Below are 21,395 nucleotides of genomic sequence, written 5' to 3'. Positions count from 1 at the left end.
AAATACTGTTTTCTATTTTATTATTTTAAAATGCAATTTATTCTTGTGATCAAAGCTGTATTTGCAGCATCTTACTCCAGTCTTCAGTGTCACATGATCCTTCAGAAATCATTCTAATATGCAGATTTGCTGCTCAAGAAACATTTATATTATTATTAATGATATAATTTTTTTTATTATTTATTATTAGAATGTGATATTTTTTTCAGGATCCTTTAATGAAAAAAAAATGTAGTGACCCCATACTGTATATTAACTTGGAGAAATTAAAGTTTTATTTACAATATACAAGCATATAATTACAAATACTCAAAGAATATAGAAGCCCCAAAATTATTTATTTAATATTTATTGAGTAACAAGTGTATTACAATTAGTTAATTACAATTAGATGAAAACAGATACAGTACATTGTGGATACATAAGTTGTGCTTTTAATAATTTAATTGGCATCGGCATGAGGTATTTTCAGTATTCAACACAATAGCATTACAAAAAAGTGTTTTAAAGACATTTTGATATCTGGCAGATGTTCAGACACAGGAGAACCAGAAACCGTGAACAAAAAGAGATAAAATGTGGCGATGACAGAGTTGTGTGTCATCTAGAGGATAAATACTCATGCTGGTGCTCTAGTTGTATTTAAGAATTTCATCAATCCATTTTCGAAAATAAGACACACGGGCGTAGACTAATGGAACACCAACATCGCAGGTTTTTAATCCCCAGGACACGATGCCCACCTGATACCAAACACCTGAGCTCTGACATACCAGAGGACCACCAGAATCACCCTGTAGTTGACAGACAGAAATCAGTGATTAACATTGTGACAGTGTTAACATTATGTGTTTTTCAAATATTGAAAATTAATAGTTTGTGTGTAATATGTGTGAATCTGTCTTCATTTACCTGGCAAGATGAGGCTCCAGAGGCTCCAGCACAGATCATGGCATCAGTGATTTGTCTCCGACCAAACTGTTGCCTACACTGATTCTGACTCACTATCGGTAAGGTCGCCTCCTGCAAGATGCGAGAAGTCCCTAGAAGCAAAAAAATAATGTGAGACAGTTAAGTGTCTGAATGGTTGAGCAAGGATCAACTGTTTTTTTGTTGTTGTTTTTTTTACTACACAATTGAAAAAGTACAGGTGAGAAGAATTGCAGACTTACTCTCAGTTTCAGTTTTGCCCCAGCCAGTGGTGACACAAAGAGTCCCAGGGAGTATGCTGGTGGTGGAGCTAGGCAGACATATAGGAGAGACACGGGACGACATTTGTGCTGGACTGGACAATTTCAGTAGTGTAACATCATTGTTGAACTTGGTCTGCCTGTTGTTATTGGGATGGGTGAAGACCTATAAGTGTGGGGGGTGGGAGGGGGAAGTCTCGGTTACGTATGTAACCTTAGTTCCCTGAAGAGGGAACAAGACGCTGCGTTGAAACGCTGTGAGAACGCTCTGCGTGATTGCGTCATGAAGCACGTGTGAAATTAGTCCAATGGCAAGACGGAACGTCATAGGTGAGTGACGTCATAGACCCGGAAACTATAAAGCACCCGTGAAGGCAAACAGAAAACAGCTTCGAAAAGCCTAAAGTAAGCCGATCACGGGCACATAGGGAGTATGGCAAGGCGACGCAGCGTCTCGTTCCCTCTTCAGGGAACATACGTAACCGAGATGTTCCCTTTCAAGGGAACTCGCGCTGCATCGAAATGATGTATCGCTGTAAAACGCTGTATCGCAATTAAAGAACGCAATACCCACGCCGCCATAAGAACAAGTAACCGTATGTGTGAAACCTCAGCGCACACTACTATGAACCACCTGAGCCCCAGGAGTGGAGCCAACGTCAAGTTCATAAAACCTGACAAAAGTATGCGGCGAGGACCAGCCTGCCGCATCACAGACATCTTGGAGGGAAGCCACCGACAATAAAGATTTAGAAGCAGCCATACCCCTAGTAGAATGCGCCCAAACAGCCAAAGGAGATGGCTGTCCGGCCGCCTCATAAGCAAGTGAGATGGCCTCGACCACCCTCTCATTCTCTGCTTGGACGCAGGGTAACCTTTCCTTGGTGACCCAAAGCACACAAACAATTGTTCAGCTTTTCTCCACAGGGCAGCTCTGTGAACATAAGCATCCAAAGCCATAACCGGGCACAGCAGATTCAGTTTCTCTTGGTCTGATGTCCTAAAAGGCGAGAGGACAAAAAGCTTGAAGTACAATAGGACTCACAGTACTTGTAGGAACCTGAGGAACATAACCTGGCCTAGGGTGGAGAAATGCCTTCACCATGCCAGGTGCAAATTCCAAGCACGAGGGAACCACCGAAAGGGACTGAATATCTCCAATTATTTTAAGAGACGAGATAGCAATAAGAAAAATAGTCTTTAGCGTGAGAAACTTCTCAGACACTCCCTCAATTGGCTCAAATGGAGCCACAGAAAGGCCCTGAAGCACAGTGGCCAAATCCCAGGCTGGAACCCTCGTACAAACTACAGGCCTCAGCCTCAAAGTGCCACGAAGGAAACAAGTAATAAATGGGTGTCTCCCCAGAGACTGTTTTCTGTTTGCCTTCGTGGGTGCTTTATAGTTTCTGGGTCTATGACGTCACCCACCTATGACATTCCATCTTGCCATTGGACTGATTTCACACGTGCTTCATGACGCAATCACGCAGAGTGTTCTCACGGTGTTTCGACGTAGCGTGAGTTTCCTTGAAAGGTAAGTCTAGTAGTCAACTCTGTTTTGTTTGTAAGATTTTAAGAACATTTTTAAGTGTTTAAGTTCCTGCAACAAAAGATTTGTATTTCAAATGAATGTTGTTCTTTTGAACCTTCTATTCATCAAGAATTCTGAAAAAAATGAATCATGGTTAAGCAGCACAAAACTGTTATTTTAAACTCAAATGATATTTTTACTGTATATTTGATCATATAAATGCAGCCTTGAAGAGTGTTTAACTTTGAAATTATTCAATTTAAACAAAGATTTTAAAATATATGTTAATGTAATGATCACATTAAAGATGATACCTTGGCAATTCTCTTGACCTGTATAAGTTCATTATTGGAGCCACGGTCATTCTGTCCAAGGATAACATAATGATTTCCAGCCCTAGAAAGACAGCAGGGCAAGATTAATACTAGATAGATAGATAGATAGATAGATAGATAGATAGATAGATAGATAGATAGATAGATAGATAGATAGATAGATAGATAGATAGATAGATAGATAGATAGATAGATAGATAGATAGATAGATAGATAGATGATAGAGATCGATAGATCGATAGATAGATAGTAGGGATGCAACAATACAGTTAGTCCACGGTTCAATACATACCTCGGTTTTTAACCATGGTTTTCGGTTCGGTTCGGTTCTGATGGCTTGTCACATCAGTTTTTTTCTATTCTATTTTAAGCGACAGGAACAGCAAGAGGTTAAGGAGAAAAAATACTATTTTTTAATTTCTTTATTTTCTTTCTTTATTTTACTTAAAAGAATTGAAAAACCTTACTTAAACTTAAAACTTTACTTAAAAACCCTTGTACACATTCCTAGTGTATTGTAAAATATACAATAAATATATATAAAGATTTACACTGGCAGCTCAGAGCTGTACAGCAGCATTTGAGTATGAAATCGAATGAATAAATGTAAAATTAAAACACTACATAGACTTCACTATAAAATATACATGATTCTTATTAAAGCTACTGTATTAAAGTTTTTCAGTCAAGAGCATTGAGTGATTTTCTCTTTGTCTTTTGTTGTTGTATTAACATTAAAGGGATAGTTCAATCAAAAATGAAAATTCTGTCATCAAGAAATGAATAGGTTTGGAACAATATTAGCGTGAGTAAATAATTACATAATTTTAGAGGTGAACTGTCCCTTTAGGGACAGCGTGTTCACGTGTTCAACTGTCCCTTTAAGGACAGCTGCGCTGTTGTCAATTTAAGACCTCTACACATCTAATCTACAGACACACGCCGATTTTACTTTCACTTTAGACATAACCTACTGTGTTTATGTAAACCTTGTGTGTATTTGACAGTATTAGCGAAGTAAGACTACTTAGTCCAGTAATCGCATGTTTGACAGGCGTTTAGTGCGCATGCTCAGAAAAGCGCATGTTTAACCGGCAAGGCTGTAAAACGCATGCAAATAATGAGCTTTCGTGATTGTGAATAACTATAGTGTTCCGTGAGTGTAACTCTACCACTAACGTGTGATGTGAATGTATGTCGCGTGGTTAGGTATATTGGGATGGATTCAAATTATAGAATTTGTAGAAAAATAATTAATTAAATGCAAAACCGAAAAACCGCAATTCACAAGCGCGTATTGAACCGTGAAGGCCGTACCGAACGGTTCAATATTATATTGAGAATTGTGGCATCCCTAATAGATAGATAGATAGATAGATAGATAGATAGATAGATAGATAGATAGATAGATAGATAGATAGATAGATAGATAGATAGATAGATAGATGGATGGATGGATGGATGGATGGATGGATGGATGGATGGATGGATGGATGGATGGATGGATGGATGGATGGATGGATGGATGGATGGATAGATTGATGGGCGGGCGGGCACAGACAGACAGACAGACAGATAGATAGATAGATAGATAGATAGATAGATAGATAGATAGATAGATAGATAGATAGATAGATAGATAGATAGATAGATAGATAGATAGATAGATAGATAGATGATAGATAGATAGATAGATAGATACTTACTGAACTTCACAGTGCGCAGCAGTGAGGACCCAATAGTTGTTAATCAGTGAACCACCACAGAAGGGATCACCATTGGATGTCTGGTTCAAATATACAAAAAAAGTAAATAATTAAACAGAAAATGAGGTCCATGACCATTAAAATATGATAAGAAATTAAAAGTGGATCCATTTATAAAAACATCTTGCTCTGGAAGAGACTTAACGATGATTGTATATTTAAAGGGGTGGTAAACAACGATTTCACTATTCTAACTTTAGCTAGCATGTAATGTTGCTGCTTGAGCATAAACAACATCTGCAAAGTTACAACGTTCAAAGTTTAAAGCAAAGGGAGATATTTGCTTTTAAAGAAATCAGTTTCTAAGAACTACAGCAAACGGCCAGTAGGCGACTACAGACATTCCTCCAGGGTTGGTGACATCAACAGGCTCAATATTTACATAAACCCCTCCTCCGAGAATATTAAATAAGGGGGGGTGAGGCCATTTTGTATCGCGGCGCTGTTGTGGTATAGTTAGGCTGGAGTGTTGTTGCCGCGATGCCGAGGAAACGCTGTTATATTCATCCGGATTGCAGGTCTGGGGTACTTGCTTTGTTCAGCCTTCATAGGGACAGGGGTGCGTTGCAGAGCGTTTAACATACAGCATGTTATATGCAAGTGTGTTTGAGACGGAGGGAAACAGGCGCGTGCGGGGCTCCCTGCAGCACATCTAACAGAGGAAAACATCCACAATGTTCGCGAGTTCAATGCCAGATTTGCACAACGTCAGCGCGCCGAGACAAACGCGGCCAGTGCGTGAATGCACGACGCGCGCGGGGCTCCCTCCCGCAGCCCATTTCACGGAGGACAACTTTCACAATGTTCGCGAGTTCAATGCAGGAATCACACAACGGCTTGTCCTGAAAGCTGGATTTACAAACAGAAGCTGTTTACGGGCCACAACCTGTAAGTCTGATTTATATTTCATCGATGTGTTTTCCTGTAATATGTTGTAGCAAGGAAGTAAACAGATGACAACACTGTTCTGCAAACCAGTCTGTTAAATGCTCATTCATACTTAACGTTATCCGACGAACACCTAACGTTACAAACACTAACGTTAAAATCTCAACAGCGAACTTGGCATTAGTGTAAATGATTCTTTGATTAGAGCTTTTATGTATTATTATCTACAGGCATGCTAAACATGGTTCTGTGTGTGATTTGCCTAACTTACTAGTAAAGCCAGTGCTTAGTGTTCGTTTTGGGTTAATAGTTCTTGCGACAGATATTTGGCTATAATCGTTCTAAAAATACAAAAGTAACAGTGCCATTCAGTAGCGAGTATAGATCCGCAGTCTTTACTCTTGAGGAATGAACAGGTTGAACAGGTTCTGCTCGATCATCTTCACTAAAATGTTCTGGGTCTGATTCGGGCTCAGATTGGTATGTTTTTATTGACGCAATGGTTTAATACTGGCTAATACTGACCAAAGCACAGTCTACCGGTAAAGGGCGTAGCGTTTCCGACAAACATGCACTGCGGTTAGCGAATCAGAACACACTAGGCCAGCTAACCAATCAGAGCCCACTGCGTATTTTTGAGGGACTGGCTTCATACAACCCGGAACGCATCAGACCGTTTTACAAGGAGGGACAGAGCAGTGTAGAATAAAGGTCAAATATATGAAAAATAATGCAATTTTTTTTAAAACGAAGCATGAACACGTTACAGTGCACCCCACAAACACAATCAAGCCTTCAAAAGAATGTGTTTTACCACCCCTTTAAAACGTGTAACACTACCTGGATAGAGACCTGCCAGGGCCAAGGGAGTGCTTCCCTTCCGTTAATAATACTAGGGATTACATCACTTCCCCCAAATATATTTCCTATATTGTCCTCAATTGTACGCCAGGCCATATTCAACGGCTGATATAGAGGCACTCCACATCCTGTCAGCAAAGTTCATAAAAAGGCAAGAAAAGTATCACAAAACATGTCGTTTAGTTTTGTACAGAAAATTTTTGAGTTGTTTATTCTCAAGATGAATATCAGTTATATACAGTATATTTAAACATTAACATAACATAACATTTTATCCTAATAAAAACTCACCTAGAGTGGAAGCCACCAAAGCAAAGAAGCTAATGATCGAGATCATGTTGTTGACAAGCGGTTTGTGTCTTGCTGCTGTTTGCTATTAGGTCTCTCTCCGGCTTTATATTCTCTCTAACATCAGTTCAATTTCACAATACATACATGTGCTGTCATGCAGTTAGGAGGAGCTCAGGAATGTTTGTACCTCTCATATGGGGGGGCAATATAATTTTGATATAGGTGAGTCAGCCAAACAAAAACAAAGCAAAATCACCTACTTTTCTGAAAGCAAAAAAGGAGACTTTAACTAACTTTCTTTCTCCATGAAGGCATTTGCAGAAATAAGTGTGTTGCCTATGATTTAGGCTGTTCATTATATCATGAGATATTATTTAACAAAATCATGAGACAAGATATTGAGGAAATAATATGCTTTATTTTTATTGAGTCATACAGGAAACACTAAAATGCATGAACTGTAAAGCAGATGTGTAAAAACCTCTCCCTGTGGAATAATTATGAATAATGAGTATAATGGCTAACTGAACAAGTTACAAGGCCTTACCTCAACTAGGTATTTTGTTGTTATTGTTGCATGACTAAACTTGTAACCACTAAATAATAGCTTACAGATAGGCTAATATGTTAATGACAATGCCATATTGCTTTGGTCACAAGCTAGAAGTTGGTCTCATGTGGCACATCAATGTGAGTAAACACTAGTTCATATGAAGCCTGTTTGAGATGCAGCAAGTTGACATAAATCAGATTTTCAGATGGTTTCTTATTTATGAGCCTGGATGTTCTGGTGTCAAGGTTAGTCCACTTCCTCAATGGTAGGACCAGAGGAGGAACCACTTCCTGCCCCTCCAGGAAATCCCCCAGGCATTCCACCCGGCATGCCACCTGCGCCCTGATAGAGCTGGGTGATAATGGGGTTGCACACTTTTTCCAGCTCCTTCTGTTGGTGCTCATACTCCTCCTTCTCTGCAGTCTGTGGCACAAGACATACAATGTTTAGAAGATGCTCTTTGCTCTTTATTCATCAACTTTTTTGTTTAATAAATATATTGCCATTAAATGATTATTTTAAAAATACAGAGACTAAATTATATTAAAAAAGTAAAGATTCGGAAAGCATTGAAGGAGATCCTATAATAAAATAATTATAATTATAATTATTAGTAGTAACAATAAACATTTTGTTTTATTATATTATGATTTGTTATGTTATGTCTTACATCAATATATGATATGATACCATCTGAATCTAACCATGTCATGCCAACAACTGGAAAATTCTGGCAAATTATCATTTTAATTATCGTACCCCAACAGCAGGGGTGCTTTTTACCCCAAATATCCTACTTTTACAAATTCCTCTGTTATTGAAAAACTGTTGCTTTAATTACCTTGAACAAAACTGAAAAACATTAACAAGGCCTTTGTCTCTAAATATAGTCAATAATTTTACAGATTCTCATTTGCGCCATAAATCGACACCATTTTAAATAACATTAAAGGGTTAGTTCACCCACAAATGAACATTCTGTCATTAATTACTCAATAATTATTAATTAATTATGATTAATGAATAATGTGTTAATTAACATGCTGTCTATGGAGGGGTCAAAAAGCTCTCGAATTTCATAAAAAATATCTGGCCCCACTTTATATTAGGTGGCCTTAAGTACTATGTACTTACATTAAAAAATAAGTACAAGGTACTTACTGTGTTCAAATTGTATTGCAAAACACTTTTGCTGATATTGAGGTGGGATATGGGTAGGGTTAGGGACAGGTGTGGTGGTATGGTTAGTTTAAGGGTAAAGTTAGGGACAGGTGTGGTGGTATGGGTAAGTTTAAGGGTAGGGAAGTGTCAACTGTGTAATTACAAATGCAACTACAGAAATTAATTACAGATGTAATTACATGCAGGTATTTTTTAAAATGTAAGTACAATGTAAAAACATGTATCTACACAATAAGTGCATTGTATCAAATTATTAATTAAAATGATAGTACATGGTAGTTAAGGCCACCTAATATAAAGTGGGTCCAAATATCCTAATTTGTGTTCCGAAGATGAACGAAGGTCTTACGGGTTTTCAATTGACATGAGGGTGAGTAATTCATGACATATTTTTTTCAGGTGAACTAACCCTTTAAATATTAGATCAAATTAGCACAGAATTAACTTGTGTTGCTGTCCGCGATCGCTAAATCGATTAATTAAGAGTTTAAGTTAATTTACCATCTAGAGGTTTAAAGGAGAATAAAGTCAAATGCGCCTTTTACCCTGGTGCACCTTAGCCCCATTGTACCCTACATATTAAAAAATATTGTTTTTTTACATTTCCTAATTAAACACGCTTGATTCAACTCCACAGCTCACTAGTAGAGACTCCAAGACCAGAAATAGATTAGTCAGAAAAATGAGACATCCAAAATGTGTACTTTTGGTGTCTTGTACCTTTTAAGGTTGGGAAAAACTGGCTTATTGATCTCTTTTGGGGTTTTCTCACTTGATATAGTTACTCCTGGGACACTCTAAACCCCAGTAAAATGGAATCCAGAATTATCTTATGTTTTTCATCACCATTTAAAATGTTCCCCTCATACACCGAAAGTACTGTTTTACAACAGTTTCTGTCATAGTCCAAAGTAAATTGTCCAATTGTTTCACACTGTCCACTTTTGGCACCACAATGCAGAGAAAGGTTTCATAACCTGGGTTAAAAGTTGGGCTAACCCTGCTTCTAAATAATGTTTTTCTACTTAGAGTAAAAAGAGAGGTTTAGAACGATGATATTCCAGGCCTAAGCATGGTGTGAAAGGCAAATTTGTTGGGTGAAACACTCTGGGTGGCTACACAAATGCATTTTACTTAGGGGAGAACATAAAATAAAGATTGTTCAATGACATGATCATAACCCAAAGATAGACTTAATCCTGTAAACAAGTGTAACCTGTAGATTGGCATTTCAATTGCAATTTTTAGGATGTTACCTGGTTCCTGTCCAGCCAGGCTATGACCTCATTGCATTTGTCAGTAATAGTTTTCTTGTCCTCTGCACTGATCTTGTCCTGCAGCTTGTCATCCTCCACAGTGCTCTTCATGTTAAAGGCCAGGGACTCCAAAGTGTTCTTGGCAGTGACCTTCTCCTTCTGAGCTTCATCCTCTGCTTTGTATTGGTCAGCTTCTTGTACCATACGCTCAATGTCTTCCTTGCTCAAACGACCTGAAAGAAACAGAAGAGATTAGCGGGAAGCCCTAGCCTGGTTAAAACCAGACCATTCTCAGTAGTAACTGAGTTATGGTCTGGCAAAGCTTCATAGACAAATCATTTCCAAAGGGGCGTCACCAACTCAAATGCCTCTGGGCGCAATTGGATAGACCTAAAACCAATTAGAGCGATGAGGGAGATGACGTATGCAGAGCGACGGAGAAACTCTGGCCGTCTCTCAATATGCGTTCTTGTCTGTACTTGTGTTCTCAAATAGGAAATGTCCCCGGTTTCCATTTCAGAAATCTGGTCACCTTACCTAAACCACATATTAATGTTTAATATATTATTTTTAAAATGTAAACGAAAAGAGGCAGGGTGTTTTATACTTCGTTTTATTATAAATATATAAGATAATCAATGTAGGCCTAGCTACGCGTTGCCTGAACCACATTCGTGTGGCTATTATGTTTAAGATTTTTTTTTTTTTTTATGAAATGAGGCAGTGGTGTTTTATGACATATTTCGTATGCAAACTTCTGACTTGCGTCCGTGACTTACCAAGTTTGACTCCGGAGAACGAACTCCCGAGGACGGGAGGACACTAGTCCGCCTACTATGCTAATGGACAAGCAGCGTTCTTGACAGTATCACTCAGTATATATTTGTATATGTAGTGCAGGCAATGCATATTATCTTCAATGCATGTTTATAACAAAACAAAATATAAAAAAACCAGCCTCTTTTCGTTTACATTTAAAAAAACACACACACATAATATAAGCTATGATTATCACTGTAATAAATTAAATATGACATAAAACACAACCCAGTCTATTTTTGTTAAATGTCAGTTTATGTGTGATCATCAATAGCAATTATAAAAGTATAAGTAAAAGGTATAAGAAGCTATACAATAAATAAAGCAATTCAGTCGAAGTCAGCGCTAGGAGACTACAACGGTAAAGTTTAATATCTTAAAAATATAAAGTTATGAAACTTCACTTTGCCCTCAGACAAAACGATCTGTCTAGGAACAAATTATAGATTAATGAGAGCAAAGATCAGCCGTTAGATCTACACAAGACGAGACGAATCATATCTTATGTTTAACCACTACAGAGACATCAGAGCCAGCGGCAGACGGCAGAAGGACTGGCAGAGGAAAGGCGCCTCTCAGCGGGCTCAATGAGCGATTGAGCGCAGCTGAACCACTGGAGCTCACAACTCCGAAAACGGCAGATAAAATTTTTAAAAAGGCGCTCTCTTTATAAATAAACCACAGATTTGAGCTTTAAACAACTACATTCTCGACTGAAAAGGACTTAAAACTATATTTTGTAAAACATTAACACTACCAAAGGGCTCTCGCTAAGACCCATTCGTTTAGCCACCAAAGGGCCAAGCTGGTATCAGACTTTTGCCGAATCCAGTCGGTAAGACAGCGATAACATCTTTTTTAGATATGAAGGCTTCGAGTGTTGTTCTTTGCTCGGGTTTTAACGAAAAGGAAAAGTTTAAATCGCTTAAAACAGAAACGATAGCTGATTCGAACGAGTGATGCTCCACGGCGGCAAATCTGCTTCAACGTCGCTGCGCTGTCGTCATCGTTTAAAGCCCGCCCCAACGTTTCTAATTGGTGCCGCGATTTCTAGGGATTAGAAATGGGCTTGAATGGGCTCTTTGCCAGACTACTTGCAGAGCAAATAAAAATTTGCCGGAAGTTGTCTGGGTTTTCCCAGGCTAGGGGAGCCCTGTTTACATCTGGAATTAAAATGTGTTGTGGTCGATTGGATCACAAGTGTATGACGCTAAACACAGGTGTGAACGGGGTCTAAAACGTTTTAGTCTTGAACACCACTTCCAGAGGTGGAAGCGAAAACACATTCGGCTGGATTGCTTTCATAATGCTCATGTGGTCGAATGTGTTCCAACAGCCAAAAAAGACCACCTACTCTCCACCTACTGACCTAACACGTAAACATTATGGGAAGCGCGCTAGGCATACGGAATTTAAACTTTGTTGGCTAAAGACCCAAGTTTGGTTTAAAGATGAAAAACGTACAAAACACAATGTTCTCTCACCATTCCTGATGTCTAACACACACACACTGCGTTCGGCGTGTTCTTTCGGTTGTCAAAGCAGAAACGAAAGATGCTGTTCTCCGTATGTTTTGGCCATGGTCATATGTAAATTGTGCAAGCTTATTTTGTCCATTAGATACATTTACCCACCATAGACCCTCTCCTCGAAGAAATCTGGACAGAAGTGGTTGAAAGTGGACAGAAGAGACTACGTGTGATCCGATCGGCCAAACCGCATCTCAATACCAGGTGAAAACATGGCTCAACAGTGAAAACTAAGACTCTAGAGTGAATGAGTATAAAGTCCACTCTTTATCCAAGGTCAGAACAAGTTATTGTACCTTTGTCATTAGTAATAGTGATCTTGTTCTCTTTGCCAGTGCTTTTGTCCACTGCGGATACATTGAGAATGCCATTGGCGTCAATGTCGAAGGTAACTTCAATCTGTGGCACACCACGAGGAGCGGGAGGGATGCCTGTCAACTCAAATTTGCCAAGAAGGTTGTTGTCCTTTGTCATGGCTCTCTCTCCCTCATATACCTAGGGATTTGAAAATCAAAATCACTAAAACAGACTCCAAATGGTTACAAATGCCTCAATGGCTATTGGACGAATTGATGTCAACCTCTCAATTGGACCTTCCTGAAAAGCCAAACTTTGTCAGCAGCACATGTTATTTTCTGAATGTCGGTTTGTTGGTACCCTTACCAGGCTTTTTAACTCTTTCCCTGCCATTGACAAGAGGAAATGCTTTCCTGTCATTGAAGAGTTTTTATGGCTTTCTGTGTTTTCACCTTTATACAGTAAGGGGCACTATTACACATCTCCTGAACAAGTACAGTATCTCCAGATCAAAACACAGGAAAAAAAAGTGCAGTGTTTTCTCAGCTTTTTGCTCAAAATGTTACTTTTTTATTTATTTATGAAACTTACCCATATTTAAGTGTTAATAAAAAATGCAAGAAGCTAGAATTTTTTTTTTTTTTTAAAGCAGAGGGTCTTTATTTTGATATATTGCATGTTCAGATATTCATACAACAAAATATTCTGGGGGCCATGAAATTATTTTTTTTTTGTAAAAAAATAAACCAAAAAAACGCTGGCAGTGACGGGAAACTTTATTTAAAAAAAAACACTGGCAGGGAAAGAGTTAACAAGCTTTACCAGCAAGCCTTCCTTCGTCAGGCAGTTTCATTAGAAGGCCACACTGGTTGACTATCAGTCTTTGCTGGTGAACAGCAATCTTTGATGGTCCACCAGCTGGACCTGTACCAAATCAGCTTGGAAATGGAAATTAATGCTGATCCGAACTGGGATTTTTCAAAAGGGGAGGAAAACCAAGTACGTATAGGTACAACAACTTCTTTCATTTACCTGGATCAATACACCGGGCTGGTTGTCTGAGTAAGTGGTGAAAGTCTGGGTTTGCTTGGTGGGAATGGTGGTGTTCCTCTTAATTAACACAGTCATGACACCACCAGCCGTCTCAATGCCCAGAGAGAGAGGAGTGACGTCCAGCAGCAGCAGGTCTTGGACATTCTCCGATTTATCACCTGCTAAGATGGCTGCCTGGACAGCTAGGTGGGATTTGAGGAAAGATTAGTAAATCACAAAGCAAAAGTCAATACTAATCCATCTATAGTGGAAATCAACTGTCTTACCTGCTCCATAAGCTACTGCTTCATCAGGATTGATGCTTTTGTTAAGATCCCGGCCGTTAAATAAGTCCTGAAGCAGTTTTTGGATCTTGGGAATGCGGGTGGAGCCACCAACCAGCACAATGTCATGGATCTGCGCCTTGTCCATCTTGGCATCCCGAAGTGACTTTTCCACCGGCTCCAGCGTACCGCGGAACAGGTCGGCATTGAGCTCTTCAAAACGAGCTCTGGTGATGGAAGTATAGAAGTCGGAACCTTCAAAAAGAGAGTCAATCTCAATGCTGGCTTGCGTGCTGGACGAAAGTGTGCGCTTGGCCCGCTCGCATGCTGTCCTCAGGCGACGGACTGCACGTTTATTGCCGGTGATGTCTTTCTTGAACTTGCGCTTGAACTCGGCAATGAAGTGGTTGACCATTCGGTTGTCGAAGTCCTCACCACCCAGATGGGTGTCGCCTGCAGTAGACTTGACTTCAAAAATGCCATCCTCGATTGTCAGAATGGACACGTCAAATGTTCCACCTCCCAAATCAAAGATGAGGACATTGCGCTCACCACCGACCTGTAGTGAATTGTGGCCGTAAAGCAGTAGTTTAACCCTCCTAACTCTTTAATGATAATACAATGAAAGTTCATCAGTGAGATGCTGGACAACAAAAATGCCTACTAACAACTTACAACCAGTCCAAACGTCCAAACATCTTTACTACCAGTTAAACATGTTTACCAAGTAATATATAAAGCCCTGAACTAGGTAAAGTATAGCTTAGGATGTCTGTATACCTTTTTGTCCAATCCATATGCAATAGCAGCTGCTGTTGGTTCATTGATAATACGAAGGACATTAAGGCCGGCAATAGTTCCAGCATCCTTCGTGGCTTGGCGTTGAGAGTCATTAAAGTATGCAGGCACCGTAATAACTGCATTTGACACTGCCTGAAATAACAAGAAGATCAAATCTTCATTATTAATCAGAACGTTTAGCATCCAGTGTGATACAACCACGTAAAAGATTATGTTGGCTTTGATTCTGATAACCCCAGTGGCTTCTGGATACTAGTGTATATAAAAGGTTTTTTTTTGTGAACTTTTGTGGAGGAGAGATTTTTGTGATTAATAAGGAAAGAGTATTTGCATCAATTATGATTACAGTTCACTTTGTTCAATATAATTTTGTTCATGAAGAAACAGTAGATGCTTTCAGAAATATTTATTGTAAAAAATACAATACGTTTTTAAGCCACACAGGTTCACAAAAACAACCTTGTTGACACTAACGATTGTGGCCGAGTTGACATCCTTCCTGGAACCAGCAATAACAAGTGTTATCTTCAAATATCTCGCAAAAGTCGAGGTACAATTAAAACTTCAAAATGTTTTAGAGATCTCTGAACATAAAACGCGTGCTGCAGAACGCGTGCTGCAGAATCAGATATTAATCAGTGGTGAATTTCTCAAAACCATTCTAACTCTATGCGTCAGTAAAAGATAAGATGTGTACAGCTGTGTTTGCAAAACTTTGCACTCATGCATTAGAGATAGTATATATTAGTCTTCACTGCAGTACTTGGGTTTCTGTTTTGGTTTGATGCATCCTACTAAAGTATGTGATCAATTAAAGGCTTACATTTCATTATAAATAGATTATTTCAGGGAAAGGCTTCAAATGTTGTACATTTTCTCATTCATTTAATGACCAAATTCTAGAGCGATATGCTCTCTTAAGCTTCGCCATCCATTTCCTGTATGCTTGAATGTGCATTACATGTGAAACAAAAGGGCCAGAAAGTGTTCTAAAATAGGTAACAACCTAAATGTAAAATATTTAAAAGCACTTAATAACTTTTGCATAGTTTTATTCACCTTGCCCAGGTACGCCTCAGAGATCTCCTTCATCTTAGTGAGGACCATAGAAGACACCTCTTCTGGGTAGAAGCTCTTAATTTCCCCTTTGTACTCCACTTCAACCTTGGGCTTGCTACCATCATTGATAACCTGAAAGGGCCAGTGCTTCATGTCAGACTGAACCACTGGGTCATCAAAGCGTCTACCAATCAGGCGCTTGGCATCTGTTTAGCAAATAAGATGCATGTAAAATGCAAAATGGCAACAAACAAGTATTGCTTTAAAGCTGCTGCTGGTTTCTGCTGGGTTAGAAATGACTCAATACAGTATTAGCATTTATAGTAACTACAATGCCATCTAATGGAGAAAAGTAACATATTCAAGTGACAATGTAAATCTTTCATTCTTTTCCTCAAGCAAAATGCATCATATTCTGGTGAATTCTGTAATGGGCTGCCTTACCAAACACTGTGTTTGTGGGGTTCATGGCAACTTGGTTCTTGGCTGCGTCTCCGATCAGTCTTTCAGTGTCTGTGAAAGCGACATAGCTGGGGGTCGTTCTGTTCCCCTGGTCATTGGCGATGATCTCCACCTTTCCATGCTGGAAGATTCCCACACAGGAGTAGGTGGTGCCCAAATCAATACCCACTGCTGGACCTTTCGACATCCTGTCTGGACCAGATGACCAATGGTGATTTTAGTAAAGTATCTGAATAAGGTGTTTTTAGGATCACAGGGAAAGAATGTTTACTTTATTGCATATATGTACTAAATTACACCTAAAATGTGGATTTGTTTTGTATAAACAGCTGTATAGTATTGAGTTCAACAATGCCATTACCCCACAGCATTTTAATTTGTTTAATGCATTGTTTGCATAAATTGTGCAACTTTTTTTTTATTACTTAAACAGAACATTCTCAAGTGAGCAATGCACATTATGAGCTTAACAGATGTACCACAAGGATAACAACGTAAATTATCTCAAAACAATTTGCTTAACTATAATTGCATTCATAATAATAGTTTGATTTTATAAATATTATTAAAATGAATAAAAAAATCTAATTCTCAAAAAAAAAAATACAATGCATATTGAACATGAGTAATCTGTATTAGTCATCAAAAAACAATTGGTCGATCTCTAAATATATAAAACATATCTGGCAAGTTAATCGTAATGTATCATTGGCGTGGCAAGATGTTTTCGGTTGGGGATGCAGTGTTTTGTTGTTGTTGTTGTTGTTGTTTTTTGACATTATTGATACTGCTTGCAATCGTAATGAAATGGACAATGGCGTTTCACAAAAACCTATGTAGCCTATGGCAGGATTCTTTCTGGCCATAAAACGACATTCCCAAGTTATCATATTATATGATATAATTTATATCTAAATAAAATGTGGACAAAAATTCACCATATTAAAATAATGCAATCGTAATTCACAAACTTAATAACAACACAAAATCAATGCAAATTTTGAAACAGCCCTGTTTCCTAACCAAACGCGACATGACACATGAGAAAATGTGTCGTTACCATATTTTTTGAAGCCTATTAAACAGTTTGAAACTCTCAATATAATTTTTCATGGCCTTTATATAGACATAGCTTTCTGAAAGTAACATGGTAGGCTAACATTCACCTCAGATCTTGAAAATAAATTAAAGGAAAACAACAATGTTCAAAGCAAACAAGGAGAAAAAAACCCCCAAATGTATTCTATGATATAGAAGATTGTTTCAGTCCCTTAGTATATAATCATGTTAAAATGGTTCAGAAATTTGTTAATGTACATTTAGTTGCGAATGCAGTGCGCTAGCAGAGAGACTCCCTTTTCCTCACTTTTCTGATTGGCTGTGATTTTTTTATTTTATTTTGCCGTGTCTCGGTTGAGTCTGGTTTGGTTTGGACCATAGACTGTAAACAAAATATGGACATAGTGTCCGTGACGTCACCTGTTGGTTTCCGAAGAGCAGTTTTAAAGCGTAAAGTTGGCCATTGCCATCTTGGCAGCGCATCACTCCCGGATAACTGAAAATGGGTAAAGAGGCGGGACGTGGGTGGAGCTGAGGTGACGTGATGCTAACAGGCAGCAGACAAATGGCAATCCACCTGTCACTCAAAATGGCCACGCCCTTAATTATGCAGAACTTTAAGTTTTAATATAATGTAAAAAAGATGAGTTATGAGTTATAAAAAAATTCACACCCTCACCTCACAGTTGTCATGAAGGGCAAAATGAGCTATATAGACCAATCTCAATTTGTACCAGTATGTAAACATGTTTTTTATTTCAGCTTTAAAGTTGGGCATTAACATGGGACTCAATGAGATTCTGCTCCCTTTTGGAGCCTGTCTCTAGTGGCCAGACGTTGAATTGCAGTTTAAGTCACTTCCGTATTGGCTTCAAGAGAAACTGGGGGAGGTTGCCGCTTGGTGTGGACAGACAAATATTGCTTGCCACTGGAAATCTTATCGCATCGCGATAAGGACACAATTTGCTTTTCAACTCTGAAATTTCTGCTGTAAATAAAAGCTGTTTATTTCCCCCTTTTTGTCTGAACATATAATTCAACATATGATTACAGTGTTAATTTAATGTTGAATTATATATATATATATATATAAAAAAATTATATATATACATATTTACATAATTCAACATATAATTATTATCATATTTAATCTTTATTGTAATTATTGCTTTTATGTTTTTTTTCACCACACTTAATGTATAATGCTATTTTACTTACCCGTGGGATTGATTTTGTCATTTTACCCTTTTTGAGTTATATATTTGTCTTCTGCTAAATATGTGGAAATGAGAGCACATGGTGACAAGTGCACATCATTCTTTTAGTTAATGTTAAGGGCAATTCGCTCAAAGAGGCTGCTTATTTGTTCTTTTGTATCAGGTATGTTTTTTCTGTTGTATTTAACCAGTTACACATTTACAATCCTGTACGTCCCGCGCCCCCGAGTTACATCCACATTTGTGCTGCAATCATGCTGCCCTGTGCTGTCAGCTGATTTAGAAAGCACTAGATTGCCTGCTTGGCTGCATGCCATGATCGTGTGTGTGTGTGTGTGTGTGTGTGTGTGTGTGTGTGTGTGTGTGTTGTGTAACCTTAGACTGTGAAGTTCTGTCACCTCACACTGCTTAGTCAACAATTAATTCTAATTCATTATAAGGATAGAATAATGTCTTCTTTATCTTTATACATTATAAAATATATGCAAAACCAAAAAGGTCGGTAAGAATGACTGGAGGTTTCACTCCCACTTAACTCTGAAGAGCAAATCAAAAGTAAGATTTTGGTAAAATCCTCTGAGATGAAAATATAGGCCTGACAAAGAAGCAGGCTGTTTGGAAAGCTGATGTCATGAGACATTGGAAGTTAAGAGACACAAAGGGCCTAATGCTGAAGGGGTCGGGTGACCTACAATATCCATGATTTGCTGTGTCTGCATGTGTGGCAGATATTTTATTTTTTATGTTATTTTTAGTTTATTTTGTAATAATTTCCTTGTGTGCTTTTGTCATTTATTATTATTATTTATTATATTTATTATATAGGTTTAATTATTTTTTATTTGTTTTAGTTTTTATTTATTTCCAGTTAATAGTGCTTCAACTTACACATATCAGTTTATATTCAGTTTATTAAGGCAACATTTTCAAATTTTCATTAATGTTATTTTAAGTTCATAAACTAAAAATAATATAAATTAATTAATATTTTATATCAGCTTTGCTTATTTCAGTGATAATAACCCTGCCTATAGAACATACATTTTTCAAAAACTAAAACTTATAATAATAATAATAATGATAATAATTCAAATTGATATTACTTATTTAATGTAATATTTCAATTGTAACATTTTATAAAAAATATTATAAATTAATTTTATATTAATACAAAATTTATATAATTAAAAATTGTCCAGCATGCATGTATGCAAACTTCAATACAGTTTAAAAATGCATTCTAGGATGCACCCAATATATATAAATTTTTGGGATTGCAAATAATTTAATTTCCATACTATATTTGTGTTATTCAATACAGTTTAATACAGTGCATTACAATTTTAAAAAATTTAAAAGGGTTAAAATAAAAAATGGGTATGTGCATCCATATTTTCAACTGTGTATTCCATACATAAATGTCTTTCTCCTTCTAGCACAGGGCTTTTCAAATGTTTCCTGGAGCTTCCCCAGAAGGGAATATTTTGGATATCTCTGTATTTTCTTTTTGAATGACAAATTTCTATTCTTATCACAAAGTAAATAAAAAGCTCAAGTTATTTTTACTTCTGGGAATTCCTTGTGTTGCCTTTACATACTTTTCACATGCTCAGTTTACTGTGGGATTTGATGGATGGAAGCATAATCAGTCCAGTTTGGTCAAGAACACACACCTTTGCTTTGTTTTAGCAGTGTGTGCATGAGTAAAAAAATTAATGCAGAACTGCCAAAACACTGCACATCTAAAGCAGACATATAAGAAAACGAAGCCAAGCTGCTTGCAATGCTTCAAAGATAACTTTTACCTGACTGGAAAAGTTGTCTACTTGAGAGATAACGAAGTGTAACGTGTGTCCTTTCCCTTCGCACGGGGTCTGCCCTCAGCCAAAGCCCTGCTAGAGTGCGTCCTGGTGCCTTTTGGTGGATTCAGAGGCAGAAGCCCTGGACTCTTCTGTGTATATAGCCACGGCAGTCGAAAAGATTCCAGCTTGCAGTCACCTGACCCACAGCGCAGAGAAAGTTCCAGGCTGCAGTTCTCATGTGTTGCAGTCTTGCCAGCCAAACGTCTCCATTTAGAGTGAGTTAACAACCAACCAAGGCCGTGCAACACAGAAGACACTGGTTTCTATTCATGGGGACGTTCGGTCTTTATTAAGCATGACATAAACTCAATAAGTGCAGTGTCCTCACCTTTTTTTTATTTGCAAATTGAAGTACTTTGAGATGTTTTTGTGGTGCTTTTTGCCTCAAAATGCCCAGTTGTGCTGAAGCATGCTAGATAAACACATGTTCTCACAAGATAAGTTAATCAGATGTTTACTCACCCTCAAGTTGTTCCAAACCTGCATACATTTCTTTGTTCTGCCGAACACAAAGGAATATATTTTGAAGAATGTCTGTACCTCAACAAATCTCAGGCCCCATTGACTACCATGTAGGGGAAAAAAATACTATGTAAGTCAATGGGGCACGAGATCTGCTACATTCTTCCATATATCTCCCTTTGTTTACAGCAGAACAAAGTCATTTATAAGGGTTTGGAACAATTTGAGAGTAACAGATGACTATGAACTATCCCTTTAAACCCTTAACTGTCACCGTCCCGCTAGTGGGTCGATTGCCACTCTTTTTTTAACCACCTTTTTTTCATTTCACATTTTCTAGTAATTATCATGAATTAGGTATCCTTCGAAAACTCAAAATTCATCCTGTGAAAACCGTTTTGAATTAAATGATTTTAACGGGCTCCTCCTCTAGTGGGCATTGCAGGTTTCATATTATACAATTTATTTGAACTACTTTATAATCAAAATCTTTTATAATCTTGACAAAACACATATTGTCAGAAAGGTCTGAGTCTCAAGATTCCATATTTTGTGATAGAATCTTATCAATGAATCAATTTTTACAGAAATGTATCAATTTGTTACAGTAGAATGCATCAAAACATTTCAATGGAATGTGTGTGTCACCCGGAGGCTAT

General features: G+C 37.9%; 2 protein-coding genes across 7 annotated transcripts; both read right to left on the bottom strand.

The window, feature by feature from the left end:
* Positions 1–321: 321 nt before the first annotated feature.
* On the bottom strand, positions 322–7,002 carry LOC307130604 (chymotrypsin-like protease CTRL-1). Its single transcript, XM_079823673.1, has 7 exons — positions 6,863–7,002; positions 6,551–6,699; positions 4,763–4,842; positions 3,036–3,117; positions 1,173–1,356; positions 913–1,043; positions 322–794 (listed from the first exon to the last, which is right to left on the bottom strand). The coding sequence occupies exons 1-7, from the start codon at positions 6,906–6,908 to the stop codon at positions 633–635; spliced, it is 834 nt and encodes a 277-aa protein (XP_079679799.1). The 5' UTR covers positions 6,909–7,002; the 3' UTR covers positions 322–632.
* A 259-nt stretch (positions 7,003–7,261) lies between these two features.
* hsc70 (heat shock cognate 70) lies at positions 7,262–20,491 on the bottom strand. 6 transcript variants are annotated; one of them, XM_079823656.1, is made up of 9 exons: positions 20,218–20,491; positions 16,119–16,365; positions 15,675–15,880; positions 14,595–14,747; positions 13,818–14,373; positions 13,531–13,733; positions 12,498–12,696; positions 9,854–10,086; positions 7,262–7,838 (listed from the first exon to the last, which is right to left on the bottom strand). In XM_079823656.1, exons 2-9 carry the CDS (start codon positions 16,321–16,323, stop codon positions 7,662–7,664), a joined length of 1,932 nt encoding a protein of 643 aa, XP_079679782.1. In that variant the 5' UTR covers positions 16,324–16,365; positions 20,218–20,491; the 3' UTR covers positions 7,262–7,661. The 6 variants fall into 6 exon arrangements, with proteins under 6 accessions (XP_079679782.1, XP_079679780.1, XP_079679781.1 ...); XM_079823654.1 differs by having other exon boundaries at positions 16,119–16,328; positions 20,218–20,457; XM_079823655.1 differs by having other exon boundaries at positions 16,119–16,324; positions 20,218–20,428.
* Between the last annotated feature and the right edge of the window lie 904 nt (positions 20,492–21,395).

The sequence above is a fragment of the Gobio gobio genome (assembly GCF_949357685.1).
Source record: "Gobio gobio genome assembly, chromosome: 8".
NCBI classification, from domain to species: Eukaryota; Metazoa; Chordata; class Actinopteri; order Cypriniformes; family Gobionidae; genus Gobio; species Gobio gobio.
This window is presented reverse-complemented; position numbering and strand designations above follow the sequence as displayed.

Excerpts from the sequence above, each read along its gene's own strand:
- LOC307130604 (XM_079823673.1), bottom strand. The coding sequence starts at position 6,908 with ATGATCTCGATCATTAGCTTCTTTGCTTTGGTGGCTTCCACTCTAG. Across the intron at positions 6,700-6,862 it reads TTTGGTGGCTTCCACTCTAG|GATGTGGAGTGCCTCTATAT; the intron begins GTGAGTTTTTAT and ends CTTTGCTGACAG. Across the intron at positions 795-912 it reads CTGGAGCCTCATCTTGCCAG|GGTGATTCTGGTGGTCCTCT; the intron begins GTAAATGAAGAC and ends TGTCAACTACAG.
- hsc70 (XM_079823656.1), bottom strand. The coding sequence starts at position 16,323 with ATGTCGAAAGGTCCAGCAGTGGGTATTGATTTGGGCACCACCTACTCC. Across the intron at positions 15,881-16,118 it reads CCCCACAAACACAGTGTTTG|ATGCCAAGCGCCTGATTGGT; the intron begins GTAAGGCAGCCC and ends TTTGCTAAACAG. Across the intron at positions 7,839-9,853 it reads CCTGGCTGGACAGGAACCAG|ACTGCAGAGAAGGAGGAGTA; the intron begins GTAACATCCTAA and ends CTTGTGCCACAG.